Raw genomic sequence first — 13,422 nt, forward strand, 5'->3', positions numbered from 1 at the left:
AAGTGGAAGACTGCCTTCAACACGGCCAGCGGTCACTACGAGTATCTGATCAAGCCATTTGGCCTTACTAACGCCCCTACTGTGTTCCAGGCTCTGGTTAATGACGTTCTCCGTGACCGGTTTGTCTTCGTCTACCTCGATGACATCCTCGTCTTCTCTCGCTCCACCCACGAACATGTGCTCCACGTCCGACAGGTTCTCCAATGCTTCCTGGAGAACCAGCTGTTTGTAAAAGCAGAGAAGTGCGAGTTCCATTGCTCCACCATCCGTTTTCTGGGTTACGTCATCGCTGCAGGGAGTGTACAAATGGATCCTGGGAAGGTGAGAGCGGTGGTGGATTGGCCCCAGCCTACTTCCAGGGTGCAGCTTCAATTTGTCCTGGGGTTTGCCAACTTCTATCGCCGCTTTATCAGAGGTTACAGCACCGTGACTTCTCCCTGTCATCACTCAACTCCCCCAAGTTCAGTTCACATGGTCTCCAGATGCTGACTGGGCATTCTGGGACCTCAAACAATGCTTCACCACAGCTCCTATCTTGGTTCATCCTGACCCATCCCCTCAGTTCATGGTGAAGGCCGTTGCTTCGGATGTCGGAATGGGGGCTGTCCTGTTCCAGCGTTCTGCCCTGGACCTCAAGCTACAGCCCAACGCCTTAACGCCACAGAGAAGAACTATGATGTGGGAAATCGTAAGCTTCTCACGGGGGAAGATGGCGTTAGAGGAATGGAGGCACTGGCTGGAGGGGGCGGAACATCCGTTCATCATGTGGACCGACCACAAGAACCTGGAGTATCTCCGCACCGCCAAGGGCCTCAATTCCAGGCAAGCTAGATGAGCACTGCTGTTCACACGGTTCAACTTCTCCATCTCGTACCGGCTGGGATCCAAGAATGTGAAGCTGGATGCGCAGTCACGCTGCTAAAGCCCCACCACTACTACCCTGGATACCGAGACCATCCTTTTCACTTCATGCCTGGCGACGGCACTCAGCTGGGGAATAGGGAAGCTGGTCCATGAGGCACAGCATTCCCAGCCAAACACCGGGGGGGCTCTGATAACCAGATGTTTGTTTCTGAAGCTGTCTGCACCTCAGTCCTGGAGTGGGCCCAATCGTGAAGCACGGGGGTGGCAGCATCATGTTGTGGGGATGCTTTGCTGCAGGAGGGACTGGTGCACTTCACAAAATCACAAAATAGATGGCATCATGAGGGAGGAAAATTCTATGGATATATTGAAGCAACATCTCAAGACATCAGTCAGGAAGTTAAAGCTTGGTCACAAATGGGTCTTCCAAATGGACAATGACCCCAAGCATACTTCCAAAGTTGCTGTAAAATGGCTTCAGGACTACAAAGTCAAGGTATTGGAGCAGCCATCACAAAGCGCTGACCTCAATCCTATAGAAATTTTGTGGGCAGGACTGAAAAAACGTGTGTGAGCAAGGAGGCCTACAAACCTGACTCAGCTCTGTTACATCAGTTACATCAGCTCTGTCAGGAGGAATGGTCCAAATTCACCCAACTTATTGTGGGAAGCTTGTGGAAGGCTACCCGATACGTTAAACAATTTAAAGCCAATGCTACTAAATACTAATTGAGTGTATGTACCTTTCTGACCCACTGGGAATATGATGAAAGAATAAAAGCTGAAATAAATCACTCTCTCTACTACTGTTCTGACATTTCACATTCTTAAAATAAAGTGGTGATCCTAACTGACCTAAGACAGGGATTTTTTACTAGGATTAAATGTAAGCAATTGTTAAAACTGAGTTTAAATGTATTTGGCTAAGGTGTATGTAAACTTCTGACTTCAACTGTAAGTATATTTACTTTTAAACTTTTACTTAATTAGTATTTTACTGGGTGACTTTTACTTTTACTTGAGTCATTTACTATTAAGGTATCTGTACTTTTTTTGAAGTATGACAATTGCATACTTTTTCCAACAGTGATCATGCGCAAGAATGTGAGGTGTTTTCAATTATGGACAGCAGTGTCCGCAAAGAGCAATGAAAAAGGGAAAACGGATTCCTCTCACTAATGTCTACAGATTTATCAAAACAAACAAATATGTAGGTAACTCTTAAAAAGACTGACACAGGCAATCCTCGTTACCTGGATACCTACCTTTCCAAAAATTAATTGTGTTATTTGGACGCTATAATTGCAGTATGTCCTTCACTGTAAAATAACTACATTTAAACTGCAAAACTATAAACTATAAAATGACGGCATTACTGTAGGTTCAAAATGAGGATGCAGTAATTATAAAATGTTAATTGATCTTTTGCTTCTGGACATGGCGAGGTGTGCCCCTTATTTTGTCCAATAAGGAATTTTCTGAAAATATATCTGTCCATTAAAGGGGCAATCTGGGATTTAAGTAACAACAAAACGGACACCACACCACTTTTTGGTAAACAGTTAAGGCGGTGGAGAAATTCATAGACACAGCAACGGATTAAAGGACTGAACATCCACAGCTGTGGGATGTTGTGTTTTGCGGGCCATCATCAGCCTGACTGCCTCTGTAATCTCACTCTTATCCTCTTTGATTGTAACTGCCAGTGAAAGTTATTTTGCTATATCTCTGATAGTCTTGTTACTCAGAGAGACAGAGCTTCTCACAACAACCCTGCTGAGATAACTGATCACGGATAATTTTTTCTTCAGTAATGATTCTCATAACATTCAAACGGCATAATCTGAATCTGTTTGATAGGTTATTAATAGCTTTTGTTTCCTTGGAGTCGATTAAGCCATGACACAAGTAACCAAGTTATTTTGATGATGAAATAGGTAGACCAGGGATGGGCAAGTACAATTTCCCCCCAACCCTAGCAAACACAGCTGATTAAATGTATTGCTTTCTAAACGGAAGATCATGATTAGTTGATTATCGGAGGTGTGTAGGCTTGGGCTGGGTTAAAAGTGAGACACCAATCAGACCCCCAAGGACCAGAGTTGCCCATCCCTGAGGTAGAAAGGGTTGTGTAGGTTACTTTCTAAATGTAGTCCGTTACAGTTACTAGCTACCTGTCCAAAATTTAAATCAGTGACATAACTTTTTGATTACCAAAATGTAGTAACGCAATTGGATAACTTTCACTGAAATTTTGGATTCGTTATCCCTTAAGAGGCATTAGAAGAAGACAAAAAGGATCCATCAAATGCATTTGGTGTGTCATCTGACTTGTGATCAGACTCGCTCAGGTGGAACAAACTTAAACATGCACCTTTTTTCAAAGCTGAATTGAAAACAGAAAATGTTTCTGAATTTAAAAGTAACTCAAGTAATTCAGTAATCATTTAGTTTTTCAAAAGTATCTGTAAGAGTAGCTTTGGAGAGGTTGTAGTGTAATCTTTCTGAGTAACTTGTCCAAAGATCCCCATTGGAATGTTCAAACAAGTTGGACAGGTAACTTACAGTTAGTGTCATGTCACAGACGGTCTTGTGGCCTTGACAACCGCAAGAGGTAGCTAGTAAACCACACCCTTTACCACCAGCTGCAAAGGAGGATTATACATGAGATCAAAGTGATAGTTTTAACCATGTTTTGAAGCTCTACAGTGTTTGTTTACAATTACATTGTTTACAACCAATGTAGTAAAACTAGTTTTTATTTTGGGCTCTCATGGGTAACGCAGCTCATTTATAGGTTATATTTATAGGTTATATCCTTCAAGACTCAATGGCTAATTAACTTAAAAATCCAATAATGAATCTAGCTAATCCCATTTAAGGGAACCCCTTTTGGCCTACCGGTAATTGCGTCCCCCATATCGAGGCACAACTTCCATAGCCTAAGAACTCCCATTTTACTTCAATTTATAGTGTCTACATTAAATACTGATTTTGCTAACATCATCTCAATAGGGAACCTTACTAAACATTTCACATCTGTTATCATGTCACCAAAATGTGTTAGATCTATCAGTTTTCTTCTACTGCTGGCTGCTATTCATTTACTGACAACTTTACTGGGTTGTATGGAAAGTTTTACACAGTCTCGCAACCAGCAATGCCTGTCCAATGATAGCGTTGAGTGTGGGCTGCACCACTTCTAGGTGGGGTTTTTCATGTATATAAATATATGAGTGCATCTTCCCAAGGCCCATGCAATCTGTCTGAGAAGTTTCACAGTCCCTACCTTTGTCTAGCTGGTAAGTTATCCCTTTTTTTTATTCAATACACCTTCTCCAGGAAATTGAGCATCTCGACTTCCAATTCTAGGTAACAATCACTTGTTCACTTCTCTCCTTTTTAGGGACTTTGAAACCATGTTTAGATGGGAAACTAACTTCACAGCTGTATGAATACATTCTAAATGCAGTATAACGTTCCCCTAGGGAACTTTACCATGCGTACATCCCTGTTTCTTTGTCACTCACGTCACACTTATCAGATAGCCAGTGTGGCTGAGGCGTAGTTGTGATATTTCAGAATGATTTTTGATTCATTATTTTCTATAACGGATCCATATACCTCAGATCCTGTTATGTCTTGAAAAGCACTGTGAACTAACTGAGGAAAAGTGAGGAAAAGGTTCAGGTTTTGAGTGAGTTCTATCTACAGGATTCCAGTTAGGTGTGGTCACCACCAGATTTTTTGCCAACATTGTGAAATAGATGGTGCAGTGACAAATAATTAATCTGTGCACCCTCATAAATACACATTTCTATCCAGTTGTTGTAGGCATATAATTGTATTCTATGGAATGATGATTAGGCGATCTAAGCGGCAGCCTATCATAGGCAGAGACATTGTTTACTTTTGTGTTGGGGATGAGTCCATGAAATACAGTTTGATGAAATATATGCATGGTCTGGTACTGGTACTGTAGCATATTCTGGCATCAAATTAGCTTCTCAACTATAATTATTTTAGAAATTCAATAGACTTTGATGTCAATATAGAGGATATTATTAATACTGTACTGTGGTTATTACTGAATCCCCCTGTTTCTCTCTGCAGACCTGTGCCACCATGTCCTTCTTGCAGCAGACTGTCTATCTGGGCATGGCAGATGACTCGGTAGGGTTCTGTTCCACTTACTTGAGGGAAAGACTCAATTTTTTTTCTTTCTTGTGGAACAACTTACCAGGCTGTGTTTGTATACTTGTAGCCAGTGATGTAAAGTACTTTTGTAAAAAAACTTTTTTTTTTAAATGTTAAAGTACTCTTTAAGTATTTATGTCGGTTTTTGGAGTATCTTACTTTATAGATTTTTGGCAACTTTTACTTTTACTCCACTACATTCCTAAAGAAAATAATATATTTTTTACTCCATACATTTTCCCTAGCAACCAAAAATGCTTGTTACATTTTGAATGCTTAGCAGGACAGAAAAATGGTCATATTCGTGTACTTATCAAGAGAACATCCCTGGTCATCGCTACTGCCTCTGATCTGGTCGACTTACTAAACATAAATGTAAAAAAAACAAGAAAGCCATGCAGTCTGGTTTTCTTAATATAAGGAATTTGAAATTATTTAAACTTTTTGTTTTCCTTTTGATTCTTAATTATATTTTAGCAATTACATTTACTTTTGATACTTAAGTATATTTAAAAAACAAAAACTTTTAGACTTTTACTCAAGTAGTATTTTACTGGATGACCTTAACTTTTACTTGAGTCATTTTGACAATTGGGTACTTTTTGTAGCCGGATAAAGATTAAGGGGAGGGTGGAGGACAGAGGAAGAGTGAGAGAAAAATAGACAGATGTTGAGGATGGCAACAGAGAGGGTCAAAGAGAGTCTGAGAAACAAACTGCACAATTCCTTCTCTTTCCCACTCTATCCCCATTCCTTGTATGGGATGTTTCTCCCTTTTGCTTCTGATCTATTCTCTACATTTTGTGAAGGTATCCATTGATTCACTGCATGGCAGCTAAGTGAAATTGTTCTCTGTCTCAGACCCAACTCAATCAGGGCACTGTGACTCCCTACCCACATTTCAGTGCCGATGGGGATGCAGGTATCTTGGATAAGGCCATCAAGGCCAAAGGTGAGGTTGTCACACACACACACACACACACACACACACACACACACACACACACACACACACACACACACACACACACACACAAATAATGTTTGAATGTGTTTCATAGCAGAGAAGCTTAGGTGAATAGAACTCACTCCGTGTGTGACATGAGGCAGCATAGAAAGATATTCGGAGGAAATGTGACCGTGTGTACATTTCTGGGTCCGTGTTTTCATTGTCTCTTGCTGGGGAGTAGTCAGAGCTGCCTAACCGTAAGCCCGGGGCCACACACACACTTAATGTTCATAAAGAAATTGATAAGGGCTCATGGATTAGAGTATGCAACAACGTTTCTTATTGAACAAGTCCTTCCATCTTGTCTCTGTGACGTAGGTGTAGATGAGAACACCATCATTGATGTGCTGGTGAAGAGGAGCAACGCCCAGAGACAGCAGATCAAAGCTAGCTACCTAAAGGCTAGTGGCAAGGTAAGACGGGACACCCACTAGGTGCTTTTGGTTTAGCATGTGCGGGTGGCGGCACATGGGTGGAATTCGCACTTTAGGACTAATGGAACAATGCAAAACGTGCATAATCCAAAAACCTTGCGCACCTGGAAAGCTAAAACACACACTTGTGTATGACTGTGGAAGTGTGTATCAACCCTCTATCTGCAGCCTCTGGAGACTGCCCTGAAGTCGGCCCTAAATGGAGAGCTGGAGGATGTGGTTCTGGCACTGCTCAAAACGCCAGCCCAATATGATGCCCAACAGCTCAAACTGGCCATGAAGGTACACACTTACTCAGTCACTCACTACTACTAAGAATATACAATACTACTTAGAATACAAACAAATGTGTATCTTTCCCTCCGTTCGGGTGGCCTAGAGATGGTAACAGATAGAATACAAATAATTATAGAGTAATGATTACCTTCTAAAGAGGACGCTGGGATGACATCATCCTGTATTCTTGTTCTGCTGTTTAGTCAGTCCCACCCACTTCCTAACACCCTACCCATAGTGACTCATTCTGCTTTATTATAGTGTTGTGTAATAACGGTGGGAATTTTAAAATGTGTGGGACTGTCTGTCTTCTTTATACAATGGGTGGAGCTGTTTTAATATGTGAGGAGACAGTAAGAAAAGTGGTGATGAGTACCTACTATACTTTTGGTTTAACGATACACAAGTCTGTGTATGTGCAGTGTGTGTGAGCCCAGCTAGCACATTTGGTTCCCTGGAAGTTGTGGGAACGTACATTTTTGGTTTCCCATTGGTTCTGGGAACGAAGCAATAAGTTCCCTGACTGGTAAAATGGTTGCAGGGAGGTTCTGTGAATGTTGTTTTAAACGTTCTGAGAACGGAAGTGAAAATGTGTCTTGTTCTGGGAACGTATATTTTTAGGTTGCAGGGAAGTTCTGGGAATGTTTAGAACTCCAAGCACCGACGGGACACATGGAAATTCATTTGCCTAAGCATTAATAATGCAAACACATTTATTTTTTATTTTGGCACAGTCAGTGAGATTTGAACCTTTGACCTTTTGATCTCTATCAATGGAATTATAATTTTAGTGAAGTTTCTTAAAATGTGCTGAGAATGTTTCAATGCCAAACAACTATCCAGCACCATTCCCAGAAAGTTATGGGAAGGTTGTAAGCAGAATAACCATGAGACAACCACGGTCTCACCAATCTCTAAGAAACATAAAGTGTTCACAACATTATGTGCTAGCTGGGAGGTGTCTGGCATAGTGGTAGACCTGTAGGTGCAGGTAGCGCCATGCTTCAGTCTGTTCTGTTCCATTTAGGGTATAATGAACATGGCCCAGCTCTTTATGTGTTTCTGTCATCCAATCATCCAATCCAATCCTTTAGTCTCAGCTTTATGACTGATGTGACCCTTTTGTCCTTGTTGGCCCTTTGACCCTCTCACCTATTTCTCTCAGGGATTGGGCACAGATGAGGATACTCTGATTGAGATTCTGGCCTCCAGGACCAATAAAGAGATCAAAGAGATAAAGAAAGCCTATCAGGAAGGTGTGTAATATGTGAATATGTATATGTAGACGTCCTGTACGTGATATGATAGTTACAACAAGACAATAATCATGTCTTTTTCTTGCTAGAATACAAAATCGAGCTGCAGGATGACATCAAGTCTGACACAGGCGGAGACTTCAGAAATGCTCTGCTCTCGCTCTGCAAGGTGTGTGTGTTTATTTATAGCTTCTTTAACCTCAGATGAATAGTATGGCACAATCAACCTCACTGCCCCCACTCTCTCCCTCACATACTGTAGGCTACTAGGAATGAGGACTTCATCGTGAACCAGGAACTTGCTGAAAGTGATGCCAAGGTATGGAGGAGAGCTAGAGTGTGTATTTGTGTGTGTCAGAATTTTTAAAGAAATCAATGTTTGACACTGGCACCCAGAGTCAATGTGTAATTTAATCCCTGTGTGTGTGATGCCTGTGCCTACTCTATTAATCCATAGGCCCTGTATGAGGCTGGAGAGAAGAAGAAGGGAACGGACTGCTCTGTCTTCATAGACATTCTGACCACCAGAAGTGCTCCTCAGCTCCGCCAAGGTGAATGTGACAGCACAGCTCTATGTGAGCTAAATAAAAGTACAGACTCAGAGCTTCTGGTATATCATACACTGTAGTTTGACGAAACATGGAAAATTATGCTGCTAAACTTGTAAAACCAGACAAGTAGTAGAAATGCCCTTGCTAGAGTGCTCCTCTTTGTTTAAGCCCATTCAGCATCGTTCACACCCTTTTAAGCCTTAGCCACACCTATTTAAGTATTCATATGTAAACGCTGGTAAGTCAACATGGCATTGTCTTCCAGAAACTAGTCTCGCTACTTAAACTTTCCCCCACTGAACTGTGTCGATAAATAGCACCTGCTCAATTGAGGGCAGAAATGTTGTTGAGAGTTATAGCAACACTTTTGCAGTTGTCCATAGCTTTCCAAAAATATGCAGTAGCAAAGATCATCTATATACTGACCAGTATATTAATGTGGATGCTACTGTGATTATAGATAATCATTAATTAATTGTGAACAATGATGAGTGAGAAAGTTAGAGGGATAAATATCATACCCCCCAAAAATGCTAACCTCCCATTATTGGTAATGGTGAGAGCAGGGCCCGGCAAACATGTGGCGAACAGTCATTTTCCCCAGCACTTTTCAATTAGATGAGGCAGTGCTCTACCACTTTCGTTTTTGTTAAAAAAATGTTTTAATGCAAATGTGTTTAAGTCAAGGACAAACTGTTTCTTTGTTTGACTGATAATTTGTCAACTCACACAATTAGTAGCCTTTGTCCTTCTCATCAGAGTACTCCAGGTTATCATGTGGGCTCACACCGTAGAACAGGGTTTCCCACACTCAGTCCTGGGGCCCCCCTGGTGCATGTTTTGGTCTTTGCCCTAACACTACACAGCTGATTCAAATAACCAACTCATCATCAAGATTTGATTATATTAATCAGCTGGGGTAAAAAAATGTCCACCCAAGGGAGGCCCCGGGACCGAGTTTGGGAACCCCTGCTGTAGAGCAATAGGATAAAGTGGCTTGTGCTCTGCTCACCCTGACCAAAAATTACACTTCCAGTGTAGCAGTTTTTTTTAAACGACTGCTTTTGCACAAAGACCCCATCACCTCCTCCCTGCCGACACACTTGACCCGCTTCAATTTGTCTACCGCCCTGACAGATCCACAGACAATGCAATCGCCATTGCACTGCACACTGCCCTCAAACACATAAACAAAAGAAATGCATATCTGAGGCTGCTGTTCATCAGTTACAGCTCGGCCTTCAATAACATAGTGCACTCTAAGTTCATCACAAAGCTCAAAACCCTGAGACTGAACTCCTTATTCAACTGGTTCCTGGACTTCCTGACAGGCCGCCCCAGGTGGTGAAGATAGGCAACATTACCTTCACCCCACTGATCCGCAACACGAGGGACCCCTCAAGGGTTCGTCCTCAGTCCCCACCTGTACTCCATGTATACCCACGACTGCGTGGCCTCACACCGTTCCAACTCCATCACCAAGTTCGCAGACGGCATGACAGTATCAGGCCTGATTACCAACCAGGACGAGACAGCCTAGGACGTAGGCACCCTGACAGTATGTTGCCAGGTAAACATCCTCTCCCCCAACATCAGCAAAACAAAGTAACTGATTGCAGTATACACATCTCCAATGAGCTGAAATGATCATATCCACACGGACATCGAGGTGAAAAAGGCACAGCAGCGACTCTTCAATCTCAGGAGGCAGAATATATTAGGCATTTGCCCGAGGGCCCTCACAGCCTCTTACAGGAGCACCATGGGGAGCATACGGTCAGGCTGCATCATGGTATGGTATGGCAACTCCACCGCCACTGACTGCAAGGTTCTACAGAGGGTGGTACGCTCAGCCGAACGTACAACGTATTGACTGCCATCCAGGAGACTTACCTGCCTCCCCTCCTGCCCCTTTGCAGCTCCCCTATGAATATTCTACCCCACCCCCCCAACAAACATTTACGTACGCTCAAGAATTTCACTGTACACTACGATTACATCTGTGACCCTGTGCATATGACTAATAAACTCATCTAATCTAGTCATCGTAAAATGTAATCGTGTCAATTTTTTTTGACCCATACCTTTTTGATTATTTAACAAGTATTAGCTAAAATCTCTTTATTTGAGAAATAGAAAAAATATAAGCACCCACCAAATTATTATAATTATTTAATTACACACACACACACTTATTTCTCAACACCTGTTAATTACATTGTAGCCCTATCTATAGGGTTCTTTATTTTTGTCATCACTTAGACACTGATGAATACTACTACAATCTAGATGTGCAGTGTATGAAAAAGGGAAAACACGCACGTGCAACCACAAATTATTTGATACTGTTTGAACATTTCAAGTACATCTCTCTCTCTCTCTCTCTCAGCGTTTGAGAAGTACTTCAAGTACAGTAAGGTGGATGTGACAAAGGCTATCGACCTGGAACTGAAGGGAGACATTGAGAACTGTCTGACTGCCGTAGGTGAGATGTCACTGCCAGGACCAAGCCTAGTAATGTTCCAATGTCGTTTATATAATCTGTGCATCACCCTCAATCCATGTCTTCTGCTGTATCACACTCTTCACTGGGCATCAGACCTGTAACATTACATTATGTCCTTCATTTTCCTCATGCAGAAAAAGGTCATGCTGTGAGCAAATTAACATTTATCTCTCAAGACTAAAATAATAATTTTTTTAATAGATGGGATGGCACATTATCCAAGGCAAATTCACTATACTACAACTCCTGCAATGCACTGGTCACCTCATGGCCATTCCGATACCCTTGCGACAGCTTTGGGGAATGCTGCACCTTGTCTATGCTGCTCTATGATGTCATCTGACTGGTTTTGATATCTGTCTTTCAGTGAAATGTGCTGGAAGCAAGCCTGCTTTCTTTGCTGAGAGACTCAACTTGGCCATGAAGGTCTGTTTACTGTTAAACATACTTACAGTATGTTTTATGTGCCAGATAAGAGTTTGCCCTGGGTCGTGTTCATTAGAGAATGCAACAGAAAATGTTTTAAATATGAAAATAAGTGTTGCTTATCGGACAAATCCAGGTACCTGTTACAGTCCATTTTCTACCTAAAGAAAACGACCCTGTTTTAAGATTTGACAATCTACAGAAGAACATGCAAATACTGTACAAGAAAGCACAAACAGATCTCGGTTCAAGCTAAGGACTTAGCACCATCTGGTTATAAATCTTCAGTTTGTGTGCCTGTGCCATACCCCAGGGTAAAGGAACCAGGACCAAGATTCTGACCCATGTCATGGTGAGCCGTTCTGAAGTGGACATGGCCCGGATCAAACAGGAGTACAAGAAGACGTTTGGGAAAACCCTCTATCAGGACATTCTGGTGAGCAAACATCTCAAAGCAGCAATAAAAAAACAAGGAACTGTTTCCCCGACCCAGATTAAGCACATAGTACTAAACTAAAAAGCTATTTCAACAGATCCTCCATTGAGAATGAGTTTAAATCCAGGACTAGGCTTAATCGGGGTCCAAAGTTTTAAGGACATGCATCAGATTGTACGAAGTATTCAGATTTCTGGGTCCAATCTGAGATAGGATAGAAGACTGACAATGTATGAAATGGGAAAATATGGCATCTGAAAAATAATTGTCAACATAAAATGTTTATATTTTGTAGAGTAACTCTTATTTTATTTTTACATTTTTTATTTAACCTTTATTTCACTAGGCAAATCAGTTAAGAACAAATTCTTATTTACAATGATTGCATACACCGGGCAAACCCAGACGATGCTGGGCCAATTGTGTGCCGCCCTATGGGACTCTCAATCCCGGCCAGTTGTGATACAGCCTCTTGTCTCTTACCCCCTTAGAATGACACCAATGGCGACTATGAGAAGATCCTACTGGCCTTGTGTGGAAGTGACAGCTAACTTTCTCTCCTCTCTCACCTAGCAAGAATGGCATTCGCACCATTTTAGAAAACTGTACATGATGAAACATTCCCCTCCAATGTGCATTTCCCAAAATGCAAAATATAATGGTTCATGACAACTATCTGAAATTGCAGTCCTGATGTATTTTAGCTAAATGCTAACAGCAATAAGCACAGTTAGCATGTTAAGCAGCATTGCATAATTTAGCCTAGCTTCAGCAGACTTGGTGATCTATTCCATAGTGCAATATATCACACACTTAACCATTTGTGAGCCAAGAATATACAGTGGCATTGTACCCTGGTTGAATAACTGGTCCTTTGTGAAAATAAAGCTTTTTATGTGGATCCAAATTGTCTGAATTTGACTGTGTCATTGACTGTGTCATTTCATTCTAAAAAACGTGTTTATTATTAGTATAATTTTTTGCAATTTAGCCTGTCTATGAAAGTTAATTTCATAATCACCCACCGAGAATGTACCACCTCAGACCATGTCATGAGTTACATTTACAACACTGTAAAACACAGACATTGTGTAATATAAATTAGATTCATCTCACTCTAGAATTTAGATGTAATTATTTGTATTAGGTCTGTAATTTATGTGTAAACATACTGAATTGTAATTGGATGCATTTTGCCGCCATATCATACTGTGCTATGATTGGTTAAGACCACCCAAATGGTTAGGTCATGGTCAGTTTGATCCTGGTTGGCGAGACGTGAACATGCCAGTTATAGCTAGCTAATAAAGAGCTACGTTAAGAAATATCTTGTAGTCCTGCATTTTATTATGTTGTACAAAGTGTGCAAAACAAGACAAGGTCTACAATAGCAAGACGTAATTTGGAAGGATGGTCACGTGAGACTACAATTACATGTAGGCCATTCTTGAAGACAGAGTAGAATAC

The 13,422-nt window shown here is 41.4% G+C and overlaps 1 protein-coding gene across 1 annotated transcript; it reads left to right on the top strand.

The window, feature by feature from the left end:
* Nucleotides 1-4,028: 4,028 nt before the first annotated feature.
* On the top strand, nt 4,029-12,862 carry LOC112248187 (annexin A1-like). The gene is made up of 13 exons (XM_024417008.2): nt 4,029-4,166; nt 4,978-5,037; nt 5,923-6,013; nt 6,389-6,483; nt 6,673-6,786; nt 7,946-8,036; nt 8,126-8,205; nt 8,299-8,355; nt 8,494-8,587; nt 10,977-11,072; nt 11,461-11,519; nt 11,833-11,955; nt 12,447-12,862. Exons 2-13 carry the CDS (start codon nt 4,990-4,992, stop codon nt 12,504-12,506), a joined length of 1,008 nt encoding a protein of 335 aa, XP_024272776.1. The 5' UTR covers nt 4,029-4,166; nt 4,978-4,989; the 3' UTR covers nt 12,507-12,862.
* The last annotated feature ends 560 nt before the right edge of the window (nt 12,863-13,422 follow it).

Source organism: Oncorhynchus tshawytscha, linkage group LG04, assembly GCF_018296145.1.
Source record: "Oncorhynchus tshawytscha isolate Ot180627B linkage group LG04, Otsh_v2.0, whole genome shotgun sequence".
NCBI classification, from domain to species: Eukaryota; Metazoa; Chordata; class Actinopteri; order Salmoniformes; family Salmonidae; genus Oncorhynchus; species Oncorhynchus tshawytscha.